Source organism: Plutella xylostella, chromosome 28 (assembly GCF_932276165.1).
Source record: "Plutella xylostella chromosome 28, ilPluXylo3.1, whole genome shotgun sequence".
Taxonomy (NCBI): Eukaryota; Metazoa; Arthropoda; class Insecta; order Lepidoptera; family Plutellidae; genus Plutella; species Plutella xylostella.
The window spans coordinates 2,170,916-2,192,508 of NC_064008.1; the positions used below are offsets into that span (position 1 = coordinate 2,170,916).

General features: G+C 35.6%; 2 protein-coding genes across 6 annotated transcripts in view; one reads left to right on the top strand and one right to left on the bottom strand.

Annotated features, from left to right (window-relative positions):
• The window catches only part of LOC105381073, a 135,150-nt gene extending 132,854 nt beyond the window's left edge, over positions 1-2,296 (top strand). For all 3 annotated transcript variants that reach the window (XM_048631448.1, XM_048631449.1, XM_048631450.1), the window contains 4 exons: positions 165-289; positions 688-849; positions 1,129-1,266; positions 1,579-2,296. In XM_048631448.1, coding sequence (XP_048487405.1) covers positions 165-289; positions 688-849; positions 1,129-1,266; positions 1,579-1,749 — 596 coding nt within the window. In that variant the 3' untranslated portion in view covers positions 1,750-2,296. The remainder of the gene's footprint in view (positions 1-164; positions 290-687; positions 850-1,128; positions 1,267-1,578) is intronic.
• A 4,288-nt stretch (positions 2,297-6,584) lies between these two features.
• On the bottom strand, positions 6,585-17,648 carry LOC105381072. 3 transcript variants are annotated; one of them, XR_007267977.1, is made up of 5 exons: positions 15,216-15,430; positions 12,767-12,838; positions 10,893-11,052; positions 6,996-8,164; positions 6,585-6,952 (listed from the first exon to the last, which is right to left on the bottom strand). XR_007267977.1 is itself a non-coding variant. In XM_048631452.1 (4 exons), the coding sequence occupies exons 1-4, from the start codon at positions 17,560-17,562 to the stop codon at positions 7,118-7,120; spliced, it is 1,311 nt and encodes a 436-aa protein (XP_048487409.1). In that variant the 5' UTR covers positions 17,563-17,648; the 3' UTR covers positions 6,585-7,117. The 3 variants fall into 3 exon arrangements, 2 of the variants coding, with proteins under 2 accessions (XP_048487409.1, XP_011549020.3); XM_048631452.1 differs by lacking the exon at positions 15,216-15,430 and adding an exon at positions 17,531-17,648 and having other exon boundaries at positions 6,585-8,164; XM_011550718.3 differs by having other exon boundaries at positions 6,585-8,164.
• Between the last annotated feature and the right edge of the window lie 3,945 nt (positions 17,649-21,593).

Here is a 21,593-nt window from a genome sequence, read left to right on the forward strand (position 1 = left end):
TATCATGTAAGTATTTTGCATGTGCCAAATGTTTTTGCTTCGTACCTTCTCAAATAGGTTGATTTTGTATGAGTCTTGTTTTCGATGCTCGACATACAGGAATATAAAGAAAACAAATCAATCTTTCCTAAATACTTATTCAGTTATGTATCTATCTTCCGCAGTGGAACCACCTCCAGACCCGGCCACGGCTCCGATAGTGCCCAACAAGGACACCGTCATCGAGATACCCACCAACAATATGAGTTTGGGACTGCTACTTCTTGGTGGCAGCGACACACTGCTTAATGTAAGTCAGCGGCTGACCGATGTATGTAGATAAGGAAGATAGATAGAGTGTAAAAGATATGCTATATAAAGAAAAAAAAGTAGGTAGGTACATGGTGTAAAAACTGTAAAAAATAGAAACAGAAGGCTTAAACTAGACAACTTTGATAAAGAAATATACTCTCGGGAAGGTTTATTGTATAAAAAAATTACGCTATATCAATTTACGTTGGATAAGAGATATACACATTGTACACTAGACACTTAAATCATGAAAAAAAAATAATTGAAAGTATAACCAATTACCCAAAAAACATCTTGCGCTAAATTCTGTAGACTTCAACAAAACTTTTCAAGTAAGTATTGTTTGTAGTGACTTTCTCAAATGTGGAAATAAACTTCAAATCATTATCGTTACAGGGTCCTGCAGCTGTAGTATTAGAAGTATACGCCAATGGAGCAGCCGGAAAGGATGGGCGACTAAAGTCTGGTGATCAAATTGTCGAATGCGGTGGAGTGCCTCTGAAGAAGGAGATGACCCATGAGAGATTATGTCTGACAATCAAACAATCTGCACCTAAGGTAATTTCTTAACGGAAATAATTTTTAAAATCCCTAATTTTTGCGGTATCACCTTCATTACAATATTACCTCCACCTATTTTATTATTACCTCTTCCTCCTTCTGAGTTGCAATCATCTAAATCATAAGCCTGTAAGAGTACACTTTTGGACAGCTTCTCCGAAAGGGCTCCATAACAATCTGCCTTGCTCATCAATTCGTTATGATCACTTACATAATTATGATGATGTTAGTTGTGACATTGATTTAACACTGACATAATTTAACTTAAATTTTCAGATTAAAATGACAGTCTACCGTCCAGATCCGCTAGTCTACACTGATGTAGAAGTTGAAATACCTCGAAAGCCTGGAAAGGGATTGGGGCTAGGACTAATGGCTAGGACACCTGGCCCCGGAGTATACATCTCAGATCTGGTAGGTTTTATATTCAATTCAACTAATTTATTCTTGATATTTGTTAAAAATGCATAAGTACTCCAGGGAAAGCCTGAACAACGCAGAGTAGATAAAAATAAGAAATATTTAGCTTTGGTTTATGACCCGAGTGTGTTAGAGATGCTAGCTGAAATGGGGGTTACCAGTGAACTTGTGTGGTAGGAAACTGTTCTAGATTACAATGGAAGTATAAATCTTCAAGAAAATGTTTAATAGAATGAGGTAACACCATAATTATACAAAATCTGATTCAAGCACTATGATAATAACAACATGTTTATCTGATTACAGATACCTGGGGGCCCTGCAGATTTAGATGGTCAATTACAAAGAGGTGATCTTCTCCACTCTGTCGACGGCAAAGATGTGTCTACTGCTGACCACGAAACCGCCGCAGCGGCCTGTAAGGCGGTCGGAGCCAAAGTAAATATAAAAGTTAAGAGATTTAAGATTGTTAGATAAAACATTTAAATGTGAGCCAATGGATAGTGATGTGTACACGGGAAGCCTGGATCTGAACACTGGTTTTCATCAAATACGAATTGAAGTTATCGTGATTGATAAGTTGGTAGTTTGTTGTTGAATTGCAATAGACTGTCCGTTTTGAATAGGAAATTGATTGTTAAATTAAAATAGATGGCCAAAGTTTACAAATTCATTTTAAAACATTTGAGTTTTTTCTATTACTGTTGTATTTATGTGGACTGTGTTGTGAGTATTTTGACTTAAATTATTCTTATTTATTATTGAAATTATCAATCTATAATAATTATAGTATATGTGTGACCAATATAATGAATTATCAATACATTATAAACTTTAGAAACTTTTGCTTCAGTAAGTATGTAGGTACTATATGATTTATGTTGACATGTTCATGCTTTGTTCCTTTATGTAAATGATTTTTATTTGATATCAACACAATTTTTACTTTGTTCATTTTTAGCTATCATGTTATCATTATTTTGATTAAATAGCTACGCCATTTAATACTATCTACAAAAATCTGCATTAAAAACATTTGAATATAATAGTCCAGAGTTTAAGCTTTATAAAAAATGCACTGTCAGTACATAAGTATTTTTACTATGATAGCCTATGTATTACATAAAGTATAAATTTAATGGTTTCTTTTGTATTTGTGTTGTACGGCTAGCTTCATAAGTACCTATAAACTGATGTAACTTATCCAAGTCAATGAATCAATAGGCCGTTTTTGATTTTGGCATGGAACAAAAGTGTTTAGCTAAAGTCTTTTTTTTAGTCTGAGATACTAATTGGACAGATTCTCAACGGTTAAATAAAACTAAAACTAAAACTTCATCAACAGTTGATTTTCCCGCCAATAGAACGATACGTCACTTTATCGCGGGACAATCGTCTGTTGATAAACCGTTCAGCATCTGTCAATTTAATATCTGCGATGAAAAAATAGACTTTACAGGATTATGAAGCTGACAGTACTAACACGATAAAATAATAATAGAAAATATATAATTTACTATATTAAAAAGTAGTTATGCAGAGAAATCACATTAGCTATATTATTTTTATATCAGGCCGATATAACCCATAATTTGGTAGCATACTAAACTTTTTCATAGTTTATAAGATTATTCCTTTAGTTTTGTAATTTATTCAGTATTTATGAATGAAAAAGAAGTGGATTTATTTATTCTTAAGCATTGTATTTATTTAAGTATTTTAGTGCACCAATTCCTACCTAATTACATTTTTTTGAACTTTAATATGATTTTTCAATATTATGATCTTATTTTATTTTAAATATTACATTATAAACATTTTATTATTGTTTTGATTTATCATTTACAACAGTTTAGTTAGATGTATGCAATAAACTTAGTATTTATCTCTTGAATTAAATATCTCATAACTTGTCATCAACTTACCGTGGCAAAAAAAAATACAATATATACTATTAGAGTAAATTATTAGATAACTTAAATGAAATTGTGAAATCATCTAGTCTTACATCTGTAAAACAATTAAATAGGTAGTTTTCAATATCTTTTCTAAATGTATAAATGCCTTTTATTATTAAAAGTACATAAAAAAACTAGATATAGGCTTCGTCTCTCATTATTGCTAGGAAGCTAGTTGAATGAACAAATAGTTAGATAAATTACCCTTAAAATGAATATATAAAAATGTTTAAATCTTAGTAATATATTCCCTGTAGAAAATTTAAATTGGAAGTGAATTATTTAGGTCTGTAATTACATACCTATATTACATACCTACATGCTTAAGTATTTACGAGCAATGAAAAATTTCCATTGACTTAAATATATTATATGGAACGTCAATGAATGGTGGAACTTTTTCATTGCACGTGAGTGTATAATATAACATTTATTTCTTTCTTTTTCCCTCCTATTGGGTATTTCGCCTGTGCTTAAAGTGCCAATACCTTTAGTGTGCACTATAAATTAAACATTTATAATTTCTGACTATAATTTTAGTATCGAAAAAAAATACTTGCTCTTTTGAGAGTGAAGATTAGAAGGCAGTATGAAATAAATATACAAAATTAGGAGTACCTATGTATTGGACTATAAAAGTGAATTGCGTGGAATAATTCTAAATATCTGTAAAGTGTAAAAAGCGTGTTTTATTGCCATAGGCTTAAGATAAGTTTTAGGAACCTACATTTTTAGGGTTCCGTAGCCAAAATGGCAAAAACGGAACCCTTATAGTTTCGTCATGTCCGTCTGTCCGTCTGTCCGTCTGTCCGTCTGTCACAGCCGATTTACTCGGAAACTATAAGTACTACAGTGATGAAATTTGATGGGAATATGTGTTGTATGAACCGCTACAAAAATATGACACTAAATAGTAAAAAAAAGAATTGGGGGTGGGGCCCCCCATACATGTAACTGAGGGATGAAATTTTTTTTTTCGATGTACATACCCGTGTGGGGTATCAATGGAAAGGTCTTTTAAAATGATATAAAGTTTTCTAAAAAACATTTTTCTTAAAGTGAACGGTTTTTGAGATATCTATAGTAACGTATTTAAAATTGTATTTAAATCAAATTTTTAATAAGTACATTTTGTTCTAACTGAAGACTTTTGACAAGCTACTAAATACGCTTAGCGTTTGGTGAAGTTCCACCTAAATAAATGTGAACTCAACAATCCGCAGTGGACCAGCGTGGTGGGAAAATGTTTAAATTTAGGAAGACCGTTTAAACCTTAAGAGCATATATATGCACAAAAAATTCCATCCGAGAGAGCCAGGTGCAGGTACTAACACCGCCACCACGCGAATAGTGTTATGCCATGATAAGCCAAAATCCTCATATTTTATAAAATTTCCGTAGAATCCTACTATAACATTTTGATAGGCTGATTTTGATGGAGTTTTATATTAGAGAAATTGTTAAGAATTCGATACCTAACTCTAGTTGCAAAGTTAAGTGTATAAAGTATAGAACATCAAAAAAAATATTAAATGGCAAAACATTTTGTTCTAGTGATTAAATAGAAACTAAAATAAGAGATAAAAAGCCTTGTAATAATAGGTATAACTTGATAGACTAGATAACTGTATTATGTTTTTATTTAACTAAAATATTTTAAATAAAAAATTAGAACTACCTAGGTATATGGTAATGAAATGATTCACTTTTAGAAATTAAATTATTTACCTAGTGACTATAATTTTAGCTCTGGTTTTAATAAACATTTATTGTTGAGTCTTTTTAAAATATACCTTAATAAATGTGGAGGATGAATGAAAATAGTTGATTCTATAAGAAAATAAAAAGAACGCTTTTTTAAAATGGTTTTTTAATCAGATTCCCGTAAGGTTTACGGCGCTTACACTTATTCTCATAATAATTAAAAAAAATAAAAAACCGACTTCAAAAAACCACTAAAATATAAGAAATAATTTAAGGTTTACACAAATTCTACTCGTATGTGACGTAAGCAGGAACTGTTCTTTTTTGATGTTGGTGCGGTGACAAAGTTATCTGAAGAAATATGGCACCAACTTCAAAAAAGAACAGTTCCTGCTTAGGAAATGCTTAGCAAATAAATTAATCTGAATCTAAATCTAGGTATATTTGTACTGTCACATACGAGTAGAATTTGTGTAAACCTTATTTCTTACAGTTTAGTGGTTTTTTGAAGTCGGTTTTTAATTTTTTTTTAATTATTATTTTATTTTATAGTTTTTAGTTTATTTGCAATAATTTTCAATCAAAAGTAAGGTGCAAATGATACCAAAAAGTCCTACTAATCAATACGAATCATTCAAGCCTAAACACGAAGTAGTTGCTTTATACCGATGAGGAGTTCCCCTGACTGCCTTCCGTTTCCATCATCAGATCAGCTCAAGGTCACCATCATATTTTTTTGTTATAAGAACTATATTTACTTTCTCAATTTCATTAGAATCGGTTAACATGTGCCCAAAATGGAAATTCCTACCCTGTTTTTACCCCTTTACCCACCCTTTGGGAGTGAGATAAAATTCTGAAAAAAAATGGGACCACCTGGGAGCTCAAACCAATACAACTAAAAAAGAATTTTCAAAATCGATTCATAAACGGCGGAGTAATCGGTGAACATACATAAAAAAAAAACAAATATCCCGACGAATTGAAAACCTCTTCCTTTTTTTGAAGTCGGTTAAAAAAGGAAAAAAATGTAGTCAATTTTGCCTATTATACTATTGAATTTTTTGAGGTTAGGTATCCTTCAGAGGACTAAGGTTACCGACATAGCTGTCCAAATATGCAAATATGCTATGTGGGCTTGTCATATCTGCCGAACCGATAACCGTTGGGGTAGACGGGTTCTGGACTGGAGACCACGAACAGGCAAACGCAGCCTGGGACGCCCTCCTGCCGCTGGACTGACGACTATAGGCGGGTAGCCGGTAGTGGCTGGATGAGGAAGGCCGAGGACCGAGTGTTGTGGCGCTCCATGGGAGAGGCCTGTGTCCAGCAGTGGATGATTATTTGCTGATGATGATGATGTTTTTGAGGTGGAAGAAAACATTTTTAACCAGTAAGTAATTAAGTTTAATATGAATAAGTGATATTGATACATGACTAGACAATTTACAACAATTTGTGATGTTTGTTCGAAAGTACTGAATTTATCATGATGTTACTTTAAAAAAACTAAATCTTATAATAACAGTAGCTGCCATTTTAAATCAATTTTCTGTATTTCCTGTAACTACCTACGTACTAAATCGTATTTATAAATACTATTCACACAGTTTACTAAGTAGGTACACAAGTTGAGCAAAAATACTGATATTTTCTTAAAATAAGTTTATAGTACAATTTAAACTATAATTTACAAATTAGATCACAATTTATAGTTAAGTAGAGTAGCCTAGATAATTTAATGCTCATAAAGTTACTTTTACTGCAAATACAATTGGTTATAGAACAATCATCGCTAAAAAAAAAAAGATTGTGAAGTTTTTTTGAAAATAAGTAATCTAGAGCAATTTGGAATTCTATTTGTAAGTGGTTATGGCTTACACTATGGCAGCAGTTTTCTACTCCATTGTATTTTGATCGTCCAATTCTTCTTCAATTTGCACGAAGTTAAGAAGTGACTTAAAACAAAAACCGATGGAGATGACCCCAATTAATATGGAAGCGACCAGCGCTGTTTATTTACCGGTGCTCAGAAGAAGACTACCTTTGACAACATCGTATCCTATACGCATTGTTTCCAAAACATCTTCCATTCTCGGCTAGAACACCCATAAATGGGGAACGTTATTCAGGTCCACAACAATACCTTTATTATTTTTGCCTTTATTCATTAATTCATTCTTTCAAAGTCTTTCTTCGGTACCTTTCTTAATAACTAATGGCTTCAACTTGCTCCTAATTTTCACCAATCTCTTGCTGACTTTGCCGGTAGACACAGGGTTCCTCAAATCAGGCATGGATTTGCTCTCATGCACCGGCTCTGGATCTATAGCTTTGAGTGTTCCGTAGTACCTTGGCATACTATAGTCCTCTTGCATCATCATCTCTGCTTGTTGCTTGATGCTTTGCAAGCTTACCTCACCCTTATACTCTGGGATTGAAGGACTTTCAGCAAAGAATCTCGGTAGGTTGTTACTCTTAATAATAGGGGTGTCTGGAAGCCGACTTAGTTGATGATCTTCTTCATCAGTTAGACTTACTCCTATTGTAGATTTACTCTTAGTTAGTTTTGGTTTCGCAGGTAGCAAATGTTCAGGAATGTTAAGGAATGACGCACTTCTATGTGGCACCCTGGCTAAAACTTTGTTGATTTTTTCCCTATCCATGTTTTTAAGACTTTCAACTCTATTCAGTTGTGGTTTAACCATCCTGACTCCGCTATCAACCCGATCTAAAGTTTTGGAACTAAAGCTTCTTGGCAAATCGGATTTTTGTCTCAGAATTCCTTTAACACTTTCAACCCTTGGTAATGATAGTGTTGATGGTAAGGACATGACGGTTTTGCTCGGATCGTATTCATAAATAGGGTGATGTATGGTTAGTTTATTTTCATTTTTAATTGTGACCGTACTAGGTTTTACGACATCTTGTTTTCTTACGCTAACATTCATAACTAATCCTTCTTCGGTATCAGGGCTTGTTTTGTCACTTTCTTCTTCTTCTTCAATTTGGAACATATCATGTGAGTAATTCAATTCATCTTTGAACATAATTTCAAAGTCGGTAACAGGTGAGTTGACTTCATCTTCGAAGTACACTTTGGTTCGGTTCGGCTTCGGGTGGTCGGACAAGTAGTCTGGCTCTGATTTGGTTTCTAGTTCATCAAGTGAATCCATGCTGCCTTTCTTGAGCTCATGTTCATCCCGGAATATCAAGGACTTGGAGAAAACCTGCAATGGGAAAAAATACTATAAATTTAAGATGTATTCGCTTTTTTAGTATCTAGGTATGTAATTAGATAAAGAGGCTACACAACTGCCTGTAGCAGAAGACCGACCCTTGTGGAACACCTTTGTAGTGTTATCTGATTGAGTAGTCAACGAGCGACTAATGCTAATTCTATCATCACGGTGACCAACGGTATTCAAGCTCTAGTGTTTATCATTGACACGCTAAGAAAAAGAACTAACTGATAACGTCATATATTATACGATCTTCACTTATACAGGGTGGCCCAAAGAGTGACGTCCAAAGGAAAATGTTTGATTCCTTAGGTCAAGGGGTAGCCAAATCACCCCCATGTATGTTCAGCAATTTTTAGTAGTTTAGGAGTTATGATTTTTTTAACTAATTTTCTACGAAAATCGACCTCAGTGGATTAATTATGTTTTATTATTTTTTTGGATAACTTTTTTAAATTATTTTTTATTTTTGTGTCATCCTCTTAAGTTGTTCTTTTAACCATAAAAGTTTCAGCTTCCTAGCTGTAATGTAAGTTAGTAATTTTTATAATGAAAGTTCAAATTATATCATCGAGCTAGACTGCTCTGAATTTTCAACTTGAAATTAAAAATTGAACTAGATATTCTTATGGTCCCTTATTAATTTTAAAAACTCCGCAAGGTTCCAAAATAAAATAAAAATAAACTATTGCTTAACGGGGTATTATTTGCAGAAAACAGCCTTCAAAGGTACTTGGGTGGAAATTACCTAATTAGTAAATTGTTTCAGAAAGTTGAAAGATTCCTGTTATGTCATTGCTAAGGACTAATTAATTCAGTTAGAAAAAGTATCAAATTAAAGGGAAAATAAAATTATTTACTATTTTTTTTTATTTTATTTACATTTTTTAATGTAAATTCTTAGTAAAATGTTTAAGTCTGAGTTGTAAGATTTATGAGATAATTGTATTATTAATACTAAGTAAATAAACTCAAATAATTCTTTTACAAATTTATTCACAATAAATTTTCAAAATGGCGACCGCCCACAGCAATACACTACCTACATCTACGCAAGAAATCTTCTTTAAGTCAAAAAAGTGACAGTGACATCTCAAAAAGTTAAACATGTCAAAAAAGTAACTTTTCTCAAAAATGTGACATCTGTCCAAAAGTGACATCTGAATGAAACAGAGAAGCGTATAGGCGACTTAAAGAAAATTTCTTGCGTAGATGTAGGTTGTGTATTGCTGTGGGAGGTCGCCATTTTGAAAATTTATTGTGAGTAAATGTGTAAAATAATTGTTTGAGTTTATTTACTTAGTATTAATAATACAATTATCTCATAAATCTTACAACTCAGACTTAAACATTTGACTAAGAATTTACATTAAAAAATGTAAATTAAATAAAAAAAATAGTAAATAATTCTATTTTCCCTTTAATTTGATACTTTTTCTAACTGAATTAGTCCTTAGTAATGACATAACAGGAATCTTTCAACTTTCTGAAACAATTTACTAATTAGGTAATTTCCACCCAAATACCTTTGAAGGCTGTTTTCTGCAAATAATACCCCATTAAGCAATAGTTTATTTTTATTTTTATTGTATGTTGGAACCTTGCGGAGTTTTTAAAATTAATAAGGGACAATGAGAATATCTATTTCAATTTTTAATTTCAAGTAGAAAATTCAGAGCAGTCTAGCTCGATGATATAATTTGAACTTTCGACATAAAAATAACTAACTTACATTACAGCTAGGAAGCTGAAACTTTTATGGTTAAAAGAACAACTTAAGAGGATGACACAAAAATAAAAAATAATTTTAAAAAGTTATCCAAAAAAATAATAAAACGTAATTGATCCACTGAGGTCGATTTTCGTAGAAAATTAGTTAAAAAAATCATAACTCCTAAACTACTAAAAATTGCTGAACATACATGGGGGTGATTTGGCTACCCCTTGACCTAAGGAATCAAACATTTTCCTTTGGACGTCACTCTTTGGGCCACCCTGTATGTATCATAAAGTCTACAACGATGAAACATTTATTTAAGAAACGCTTTACTGAAGCTTTTCTAATTCACCAAAGTGGAAAACCTTAGAACGCGCTAAAGCGTAAAGGGCCTCATGGAATGCGAGTGAAAGTTTATCTAAAAGAGTTTCAGAGAATCTGTAATTATGGTACACTGCCTCTGTGGTCTAGTGGTAGGAGCTTCGCTTCATGACCCAGAGGTCCCGGGTTCGATTCCCGAGTGGGACCATCAATTTGTGTTTCTAAATTGTGGTTCTAAGTTTGGTTAGGACATAGAAGGCTGATCACCTGATGTCCGAAACAGTGAAATGACCCGTGCTGTCGGATGGGCATGTAAAGCAGTCGGTCCTGCGCCTAGCTCTCTCCAGTCGTGTCGGTCAATCCGTCCCATTGGGCTATGAGAGTTATGGAACAGTACTGCGCACACACTTGGGCACTATAATCTACTCCTGCGTAGATGGCTGATCTCAATTGAGATTGGTCGAAATTCGGCTAGGAGGACACATTATTAAGTATGGTACAGTCTGCAGTAAAGAAACCTGACTCTCAAGTAGATAGATAGATAGATAGATAATTCTTTATTGCACACACAAACATAAATTACACAAGGAAATGTACAATATAGACGGTACAAATGGCGGCCTTATTACTAAGAGTAATTTCTTCCAGACTACCTCGGAGGAAAGAAACAAGTAGTACCTCATAAAGTTTGTCAGCGTGTATAGGCAGGTCGTTGACCTGGCGGCCGGTGATGGCGTGTGGCGGGAGGTGGTTGTTGTTGGCGGGCTGCAGCGTCACCACGCTGTCCACACTCGCTCCCTTGTTCGTGTAGCCGTTTGAGTGGGGTTCATCTTCTAATCTGGAAGTGAAGGGAACTGATGTTAGGTTATGTTTAGAGCGGTGGTAGGTCAGTCGGGTAATGGTTTGAATTGCTACGCCAATGAGTTCTTTGGAATTTAAGTACATGACGTATACCATATCTCTTACGCTGAAGGAAAACCTCGTGAAGAAAACTGCACATTTAGATATGTGAACCCACCTACCCACAGTGGACCAGAGTGGTCGGAAATGGTCCAATCGTAGGAAGGCAGTTTAGATCTTGGGGATGTACGTTGTACAGCCAGCTGCATAAGTAGCTATACACTTTCGAACCTTGTCAATCTAACAAACCGCATATCCAATATTTGAAGCATTGGCGGTTCGTCAGTTTGACAAGGTACAGAAATGTATAACAACTTATGCAGCTGACCGTACATTAAGGTTCCATTCGAAATAGCCGGGTCTAGGTACTTATACCCCTTTTACTGAAGGGCTTTTGGGAATCCGTAAACATTTGATTATATCATATGACTAAAAAATATTATAATTTTGATTACAAGATCTGTTTATAAAAAAAACATGAATTGAGAGGAAATTGATTAATTAGTGAGTATAAAAACGGAACAAAATGTTTCTAAGCTTAAAATGTACAATACAAACATTTACATAGATTTCGAAAGGAGAAAATTTAATACTACGATACCATAAATGCAAATACTTATCAAGAAGTGAGTGTTTCCTTTTCTTCAAATCGTGATGCATAAATAAAGTATACTAATATTAATCTAATCATGAAGATATTCCTACATGAGTAAATTATTATAATCAGTAGATAGTTATGTGTAGGGTTTGTTGCACAAAACCTTCGTGGATTGCGGTTTTCCTCATACTGGGCGCAATTTTACACGTACATGCTAATTACACTCATATTATTATAATATTCTCACTTCCGATCATACCAAGTTAGGTGTTAGAGTCAAGGTTTATTGGTAAAAAGTTGAATAGAATATCCAATAAATGAATTTCCTTCCTCATAGAAATTTCCATCCATTACTAATTTAATATATCGCATCTTTAGTAGAATAACGATTTAAATTAACAAAACTCAGCTTCATGATGAATACTTAGCAAAAGAAAAACAATAGTCAACAATATAAAAGTTAGTTTCAAAGTCGGTACCTAATTGCAAAACTGATAATTTGGAGTTGAGTTGATACTGTTATAAAAGTACAAAACGATCAAAAAACAACCCACAAGGTACCTGAAACCCTGAATTATTTGTTCAGGAGTTAAACAATCAAATGATGGCCTTATTCACATAACAGGTTGGCAAATAGTGAAAAGGTTACAGGAAAATCTTTCTGATTAGAAACATGCCTTATCACGAATAGCGCAGCTATTTATAAATTGGATGCTTTAATATTAGGCCCAGTTTCATACTTGAGTCAAAATGCACTGCACTGCATACCTTACTTAAGTAGAGCTTATCTTGACATTCAAGTGAGTAACTGAGTATAAGCACACTTGCAAGCAATGAATAAGTCCCAGTGACATAACATTAATTTATAACTACACGAAAAAGGCTAGCTTAGTGACGCCGTCTACCATAAAAACATCAGAATATTACCAATAACAAACATAAATATTGCGGTCAAACTTTAAATTACTTAAATGTATAAAAAGATAGAATTTGTCTGTTGACTTTTCTTTTGCACTGACACTCCATCTAACTCGTATTAAATACCGTTCCTTACCTGTAAGTAGCGATCTTCTTGTCAAAACAGAATCTTTCCTCGCAGCATGTCCAGTACATTGTCTCCAGACAACTGGAAACAAATACACAAATAAGTTAGATAAAAATCATTCAAAGACGACCGAATGGCGTAGTGGTTAGTGACCCTGACTACTGAGCCGAAGGTCCCGGGTTCGATTCCCGGCCGGGGCAGATATTTGTTTAAACACAGATATTTGTTCTCGGGTCTTGGATGTGCCCGTAAAATGGCAATAGGCCCGCCCCCTATTACATTGGGACTAATATAACACTGGCGAAAAGTGGGTGCAGCAATGCACCTCTGCTGCCTACCCCGCAAGGGAGTACATTAGTATAATGTGTGAGTGTTTATATTTATTTTATATATTATAAAAATCATTAGACGAGATTAGTATAGCTCTCAAACAGCTAAAAAACAACAAAGCTCCGGGAGATGATGGAATAACGACAGAACTTCTGAAAGCCGGCGGTAGACCGATTTTAATAGCACTTCGGAGGCTGTTTAATTCCGTCATACTCGAAGGCACAAGCCCGGAGGCATGGAGCAGAAGTGTAGTGACTTTGTTCTTCAAGAAAGGCAACAAAGCCCTATTGAAGAATTATAGACCCATTGCACTTCTGAGCCATGTGTACAAGCTGTTTTCGAGAGTTATTACGAATCGTCTCGAGCAAAGACTCGACGACTTCCAGCCACCCGAACAAGCCGGGTTCCGAAAAGGCTATAGTACCATAGATCACATACACACGCTTCGGCAGGTTATACAGAAGACCGAGGAGTATAATCTACCTTTATGTCTAGCGTTTGTGGACTATGAGAAAGCCTTTGATTCTATTGAGCTCTGGGCGATGCTTCAATCCCTTCAGCGGTGCCATATAGACTATCGCTATATCGAGGTGTTGAGATGTCAGTTCGATTACACGAACATAGCACAAAACCGATCCAGTTGCAAAGGGGCGTGAGACAGGGAGATGTTATTTCTCCGAAACTGTTCACCTGTGCACTGGAAGATGTTTTTAAGCTTGTAGAGTGGAAAAGACTGGGCATTAACGTCAATGGCGAATATATCTCTCATCTACGATTTGCTGATGACATAGTTATTATGGCGGAAACGCTGGAGGAGTTGGGCGAAATGCTCACAGACCTCAATGATGCCTCTAAACAAGTTGGGCTGAAAATGAACATGGACAAGACAAAGGTCATGTCGAACGAACATGTTTCATCATCGCCCGTAACTGTAGGAGGTGTCACCATCGAAGTTGTTGATCAGTATCCCTACCTAGGACAAGTGATCCGATTAGGTAAATCCAACTTCGATAAAGAGGTAGCTCGTAGAATCCAACTCGGATGGGCAGCGTTCGGGAAATTACGACACATCTTCACTGAAAACATACCTCAGTGTCTGAAAACAAAAGTTTTCAATCAGTGCGTGTTGCCAGTGATGACTTACGGAGCCGAGACGTGGTGCTTCACCAAAGGGCTTATCCACAAGCTCAGAGTTGCTCAGCGTGCTATGGAAAGGGCTATGTTAGGCGTGTCCCTGCGAGATAGGATTCGTAATGAAGAAATCCGCAGGAGAACTAAAGTTACCGACATAGCCAAAAGGATTAGCACGCTGAAATGGCAATGGGCTGGCCACGTAGCCCGCAGAGCCGACGACCGCTGGAGTAGAAAGGTTCTGGAGTGGAGACCCCGTGTCGGCAAACGGCGTGTCGGTCGCCCCCCAACCCGTTGGTCTGATGATCTGCGGAAGGTAGCGGGAAGCCGCTGGATGCAGATGGCGGGTGACCGTTTGGGGTGGCGATCGTTAGGAGAGGCCTATGTCCAACAGTGGACTACGGAAGGCTGAGAGAGAGAGAGAGAGAGAAAAATCATTAATTATTTGTATCCGTAAAATCCCGTACTCGTCCACCTATCGGTATCGTACGTAAATCACTAAACAGATTTTTATAAATGTATGGAGAAACGGCGTCGTCAATGCCGATGAAGTGGACGCACTTGTGTGAATTTCTATGCAAAGAATACTGAATGCGATATGTTCGTTGCTTGCAATGACGAAACGTGGACGCGTGCCTTAAAGGAAGAATAGAAGAATACACAACAATACCTAGTTGAATCTTGAGGCGAAATGTGTGTACACGTATCTCCGCACTATTTTGACGGCCGAATGATGAAGGTACTGGTTAGGTTAGTGACCCTGACTGCTATACCGAAGGACCTTGGTTCGATCCCCGACTGGGGGTGTAAGTTAGTAGGTACATTATTATTATTTATGTATCTATATATATTAGATATAATATTATATCACCCATATTACAGGCTCTGCCTAGCTTGGGGCCTGGGGTCGGATGGCCGTGTGTAAGAAGTCCCTACATTTATTATTATTATTCATTTGGTTGAGGATGATGATGAAGATGAAGACAAATATATTCACCTTGGCACCTGCAAAGCGGTGGTCAACCAGTCTGAAACCCACACACACACCAACAAATCACTCCTAGACTTAGCCGACGCGAGGAACAAATTCCCTATACCGAGCAGAGTATCTTGGCAGACTGCTACCATTTTACACAAGTTTATTATCTTAACTTTTTGACAGCTGACTGACTGTCTCGGCTTTATCATACTGAATGAAATATTCCTCTTGATTGCACTGTTTAAGTAACGTATTATTATGTACAGTCGAAACTAAATGATTAGAAATATTGGTTAACCAAAACCATTTTCATAATTAAACAAACTTATCTTAAGGATGCTTTTCCACCAACTATATGTTAGTTGCATTGCTACGGATGCGTTTGATATCTTACAAACATATTAATATGACCACATAGCATAGCACTGGTGGATGTTTTACACATCTTCGCAGCATAGCTAGCACATGTCTGCTGTAATCCTCTTTCTATCTCTGTTCTTTCAACTCATATAGACACGAATCTAATCGAATAATAGTACCTAAACGTGTCTCTCTAATCAAAGGTCCCATTTTCAACTATCAGATCATTTGTTTTTTGTTGACTGTACCTGGCACAAGATGTACAGTAGCAAGTGATAATGATTGTGTGTATAATTAAATGTTTATTTGCTTATAAAAATAATTTTCTGGACGATAATAAAGGTAAATTTGTGATAACGATAAGATTTTTGTCATTGTTAGGATGTTTTACTAAGTTTCGAGGTCTCCTATAGATTTTGTCTGCACTATTGAACTTTTTCCTATGAAGTTTCAGACCTTTTGTATTATTTTTTGTAGTGTTGAGCTTAGAGCTTTTCAGTACATATTCGGACAAAAAAATAAAAATAATATTTTCCTGATCACGTATTCTGAAAAATGGATGATTTAATTTATATTTTTAAATGATGAAATTTTACGTAGGCATTTTTTAAATATTTAATGACCCCACATTACCCACGCCAATCAAATTCATTATAATAAACATTTATCTAATAACAGTAGGTAAGTACTGAACTGAACAACTTTTTATATCAAAATTTCCACATGAAATTCCCTTTAGCTTTGAATGTAAATAAAAAACGCACTTTTAGATAAAACAATTAAGTAAAAGATCTTTTGATAAAATAAATAGGTAAGTCCAATTTAAATAGTGCACGTTAGTTTTAAGTCAACAGCAGATTTATTAATGAAGATGACATCATATATATTTACAGTACAGAACCAATAGGCCTATTTCTTAATTTCAGTAAATCTACCTTTGTATGAAATTAAGTCGTGTTCATTTATAATTCACCTAATAACAGCATTCACACGTTTGTCTAAGGTGCATGTCATATTTAAGTGCTGCTTAATTTTACACTCTCACTTGTGAAAACGACAGACAGTCTGTTAGTGCAGTAGTGGGTACCTACTAACATTATCTGAAGACCCAATTAAAGCTTGGTTAAGTTTTAATAAAGCAAAGATTTTTGTCACAAATCCTAATCCTAACTAATATTATAAATGCGAAAGTAACTGTGTCTGTCTGTCTGTCTGTTACTCTTTCACGCCAAAACTACTGAACGGATTTGGATGAAATTTGGTATACATGTGGTCTAGACCCTGAGAAAGAACATAGGCTACTTTTTATCCCGGAATTCCCACGGGAAAACTTTTTAAGGCGAAGCGAAGCTCGCGGGAACAGCTAGTTAATCATAATTTCATTAGGAACCTACCTGATTAAGGCTAATATTTTTTACTCGTTTAACCATTAGTCAGTTCATTAGTAAATTGCGCATTATTTTTAATAAGCTAACTAGGTATTTTAATAGGAACCGAGTGCCCAGTAAGGTTTATTCAATTTTAATGAGTTGCATAAAACTTTGTGAACTACGAATTTGATAACGGAGCTACATAGCACCGTTGGTAGTGGAAGAATGAGGAAAGCCGAGGATTGCCACGAGCGAGCCACGTTATTGTGGCGCTTGATTATCGGATGAATAAGCTGATGATGATAATATTAAATATCCTTAAATAAGATCATCATCATCAGCAAATAATTATCTACTGTTGGACATAGGCCTCACAAGGAGCGCCACAACCAGTCCTCGGCTTTCTTCATCCGGCCACTACCAGAGTGACCCGCCTAAGGTCGTCGATTCAGCGGATAGGAGGGCGTCCCACGATGCGTTTGCCTGTTCGTGGTCTCCAGTCTCCACTCGAGAGCTCGTCTACCCCAACAGTAATCAGCTGCACTGCCACTTCAGATTGCACATTGTGACAGCTATGTCTATGTAAATAAGATGATGACTCACTATTGGCATGATTTGCAGAAGTCGAGCAGCATGTTGAAGCGTCACTTCACATCGCATCGGCCACGATCGGCTCCTACCTTCTTCAGTCCAGAGAGACGGGTTCTGTGGACAATAATAATAGAATTAATTAAAAAAATACTAGTTGTGCTCGGGACCTTAAACAGTTTTCCCTCTGTATTTTGGATAAAAATGGCATGTGCACCATAGAGCTGTTCCGAAGCGCAACATCCCGAGCCCAAGTGGCCATAAAGAAACCCGCCTACGATAGTAGATGGCACCTTAAGAATAAATAATTAATGTGTTAATGGCACGGTCTTATGACATTAAAAGCATCATGGAAAACCAATTTTGAAAAATATACCCAATTGTTCAAAAAATTTAAATAGTTTTTCTAAAACCAAAGTTCAGGCAAAGTAGTCTTCGCCTTTATAATAATGTCCTCCTGGCCGAATTTCGACCACGGCGGCCAATCTCATTTGAGATCAGCCATCTACGCAGGAGTAGATTATAGTGCCCAAGTGTGTGCGCAGTACACAGGAGCACTCTCTGTTCCATCACTCTCATAGCCCAATGGGACGGATTGACCGACACGACTGGAGAGAGCTAGGCGCAGGACCGACTGCTTTACATGCCCATCCGACAGCATGGATCGTTTCACTGTTTCGGACATCAGGTGATCAGCCTTCTATGTCCTAACCAAACTTAGAACCACAATTTAGAAACACAAATTGATGGTCCCACCCGGGAATCGAACCCGGGACCTCTGGGTCATGAAGCGAAGCTTCTACCACTAGACCACAGAGGCAGTTTTAAAAAAAAAAAAAAAAAAAAAAAAAAAACTTTATAACAGGATAATCAGGATATTGCCGGTATTTATGAATCAGTCGAAGATAGATTATCTTTGTTCATTTATTTATTTTGCAAAAATAGGAGTTTCGATTGGCACGAGGATCTAAAATTTAATTAATAATCCTAATATAACCCATATGACGTCAATGCTGTATGATGGAGCGATTGTGAACATAATACGTCATTCACTAATGGTCGGTCTTAATTAAGGTAATCAAATGTTTCTTCTTTCTGTAAATAGACACATTTGCAATCAATGATGATGATGATTTCCTATAAATCACATAAATATTAACTGAATAGCCTTAGGTATCTACTTACTAATTAATGAATTGATCAGTCACTTCAGTATGACCGTGTAGGTAGGTAAGTACTTATCCGATATATTCATACAAACTAGGGGATACATACACACTCCATTGTCAGTGCAAAATACAGGCGTCTCGCCAAATAACACCTCTTATTAGCGACTTTATTCATTGGTACATGCTGGTTGTCATACAGTTTGACATTAAACAAAATGCGGTTTTTTTTTATAAGTATGTGGCACACTAACTTATTCGTATATTGTTAGTCTAAGATTAAAACCGAACAAAACTTAGGCGCAAAAAATTCAACAACAGAATACACCATCATTTTACAAGCATGTCAAGGTCATGGCATGGGAAAGTAGGCCGTTAATGACCTTACCAGCCTGTTCGGAGCAACAGAGCGACGCCAACAAAGTACCTACTAAAGGTAAGTGCCCACCGTTCGGCATCGTACACAACGGACGCATCGCATTCAGTATTCTTGGTATAGAATTCATACTAGTGCGTCCACTTCATCGGCATTGCCTAGGCCTTTTCTCCATACATTTATGACAATCCTTTTGCTGCGATACGTAAGATACCGATAGGTGTGCCTTAGATTACCAGCTTATGAGCCTATTCAAAGCAACAGAGTAGAACAGAGCGATTCCAATGAAGTACCTTCCACTATTAGCGATAGTTATGTAGGCCTAAAGTACTCACAGGTTTAATAGTTTGTGTAATGAAAATTTACCTCCCTCCAATTTTGGAGGGGGCTCATGTCCTGCAGTGGATTACTAAGGGATGTGTGTGTGTTAATCACAACATATTCACAAGCTATCTATTGTATAGTAACCATAGAACAACGAGGATTGTAGGTATCTGACGAGATCTCCGATCATTGTGAATGAATGTTATTTTTACTTGACACGTGAGATTGTATCTTTCGCGATCTTATCCGTTATCACAACACAATCACAAACTGGTTTAGCTTCAAAGTTAGTTCATCTGTCAAATTATCAGCGGTTCTTAACTTCAGTTAGATTTTTATCCATGTTAGTACATATTCAGATTATTTATAAGTTCGTTGACGCGCAACTAATAAAATACCTATGTAAAGTTATACATAGAGGCTGTTGAAAAAGTGGTAAGTATACCTACAAAGCCGAAACACTACAGATTTATTCACAATCTTCTATAAAGATAAAGATGCTGTTGTGGCAACGTTACAAAACGATCGCAAAAAATTAATAGTTTTAACACGATGAAAATTTCACTTTTATTATTAAACTAGCTGTTCCCGCGAGCTTCGCTTCGCCTTAAAAAGTTTTCCCGTGGGAATTCGGGGATAAAAAGTAGCCTATATTCTTTCTCAGGGTCTAGACCATGTGTGTACCAAATTTCATTCAAATCCGTTGAGTAGTTAGAGTAACAGACAGACAGACACAGTTACTCTCGCATTTATAATATTAGTTAGGATTCGACCGTCCCGCCATTTTGACGCACACATCGATATATCCTTTACAACGAGTGCACGATCGAAAGAAATGGTAAAAGCTAAAGGTCAGCGTCCGTGCGACAATGAACTTTAATTCATTTCCTGTAAGTTTCTTACTTACACATTTTAATTTGCATTGACGCGTGTGACATTTAAGAGAGTTACTGGCCGTCAGGGAAATTGGAGGCCTCGGAGGTCAGTTCATTTTATTGTACAAGCAAAGAAAAAGTTTTAGCAACAATAGCACCAAAGGCATAAAAAGAAAATCTTAGTGTCTTTTTATTTTAATTTATTTAAGAACAAGGTTTTTAAAAAAAGCTTAAGAACCAATACTTTCTAGCAAAAATGGTTACTTTCACAATGAAACTATTTATTTTACCTGTAGTTTATTTCTTTATATTTTTTTTAAACACACACCTTAATTGTTTACCTTTACCACAATCTTAATTGTTTTATGCCAAGTATGAGAAAATGCAGTTTATCAACTATTTCTTCTAGGTACCAAAATAATCGAATTTTAATTTAGTTACCGCTCCTACTCACCTATTTGCATACTAAGTTGCCATTGTCACAGCTCTATGACAAAATTTGACACGGCGGTACATTGTGTGTAAATGTGCACCGACCTTTAACTAGATTAGCCTACTTACTACTAGCTAATGCCCAGTTTCACACTTGAGAATGTCAAGTTAAACCTAACCATAGAATACAATGCTGCGCTGTGAATGGCCGAATAGACGCTAAGCGAGACTTTAGTTCATGCTTAGGTAGATTTAGTCATGTGAGAAACTAGAACTAAGTTAAGTGTAAACAATATAAAGATTAACGTCAATAAATATAGCGAGGCTATTCCTCCTACAAAATAAAGACGGAAGTAAAAATTAATTTGTTTTTTTCTATCCGATATTGTTAATCCAAGGATCAAATAGTAGAGGACTCAGTGTAATGTATCGAAATAAACAGATGGTTTTTTTAGTGTGGAACTGCAATAATTATTATAAGCCATCTTTTAACGATAACGTATGTTTGTTACTTCTTCGCGTCAAAACGGCTGAACCGATTCGAACGAAATTTGATAAGTATGGAGTTAGCTGACACACTGCATTAACACATACGCTATTTTTTATCGCGGAATTTCAACGGGAAACTTTTTAAGGCGAAGCAAAGCTTGTGGGAATAGCTAGTAAGTAATTGATATGTATACGTACTTGCCCTGCTGTTAATAACTACATTCTGTTTTATATAGAATTCATTTGCTACACTTAAATTTGCAAAAGTAATTAATAAAAACACGAAGCACATAATAATATAAGTATCACTTTATATGCGTTAATGGTTTCCACAAAACGTTCATAAAACATCTCGTAAATGTTTTCATAATAGCTGCACCTATTAGTGTAGGTAAGTACCTACTTAATTGCATTAT

Bases quoted from the DNA above. Each gene is read 5' to 3' on its own strand.
- LOC105381072 (XM_011550718.3), bottom strand. From the start codon at position 15,406: ATGATAAAGCCGAGACAGTCAGTCAGCTGTCAAAAAGTTAAGATAATA. The intron at 11,053-12,766 runs GTAAGGAACGGT...CTTCACTTCCAG, and splicing joins AAGAAGATCGCTACTTACAG to ATTAGAAGATGAACCCCACT. The intron at 8,165-10,892 runs GTACTACTTGTT...TTCCCATTGCAG, and splicing joins ACGCTGACAAACTTTATGAG to GTTTTCTCCAAGTCCTTGAT.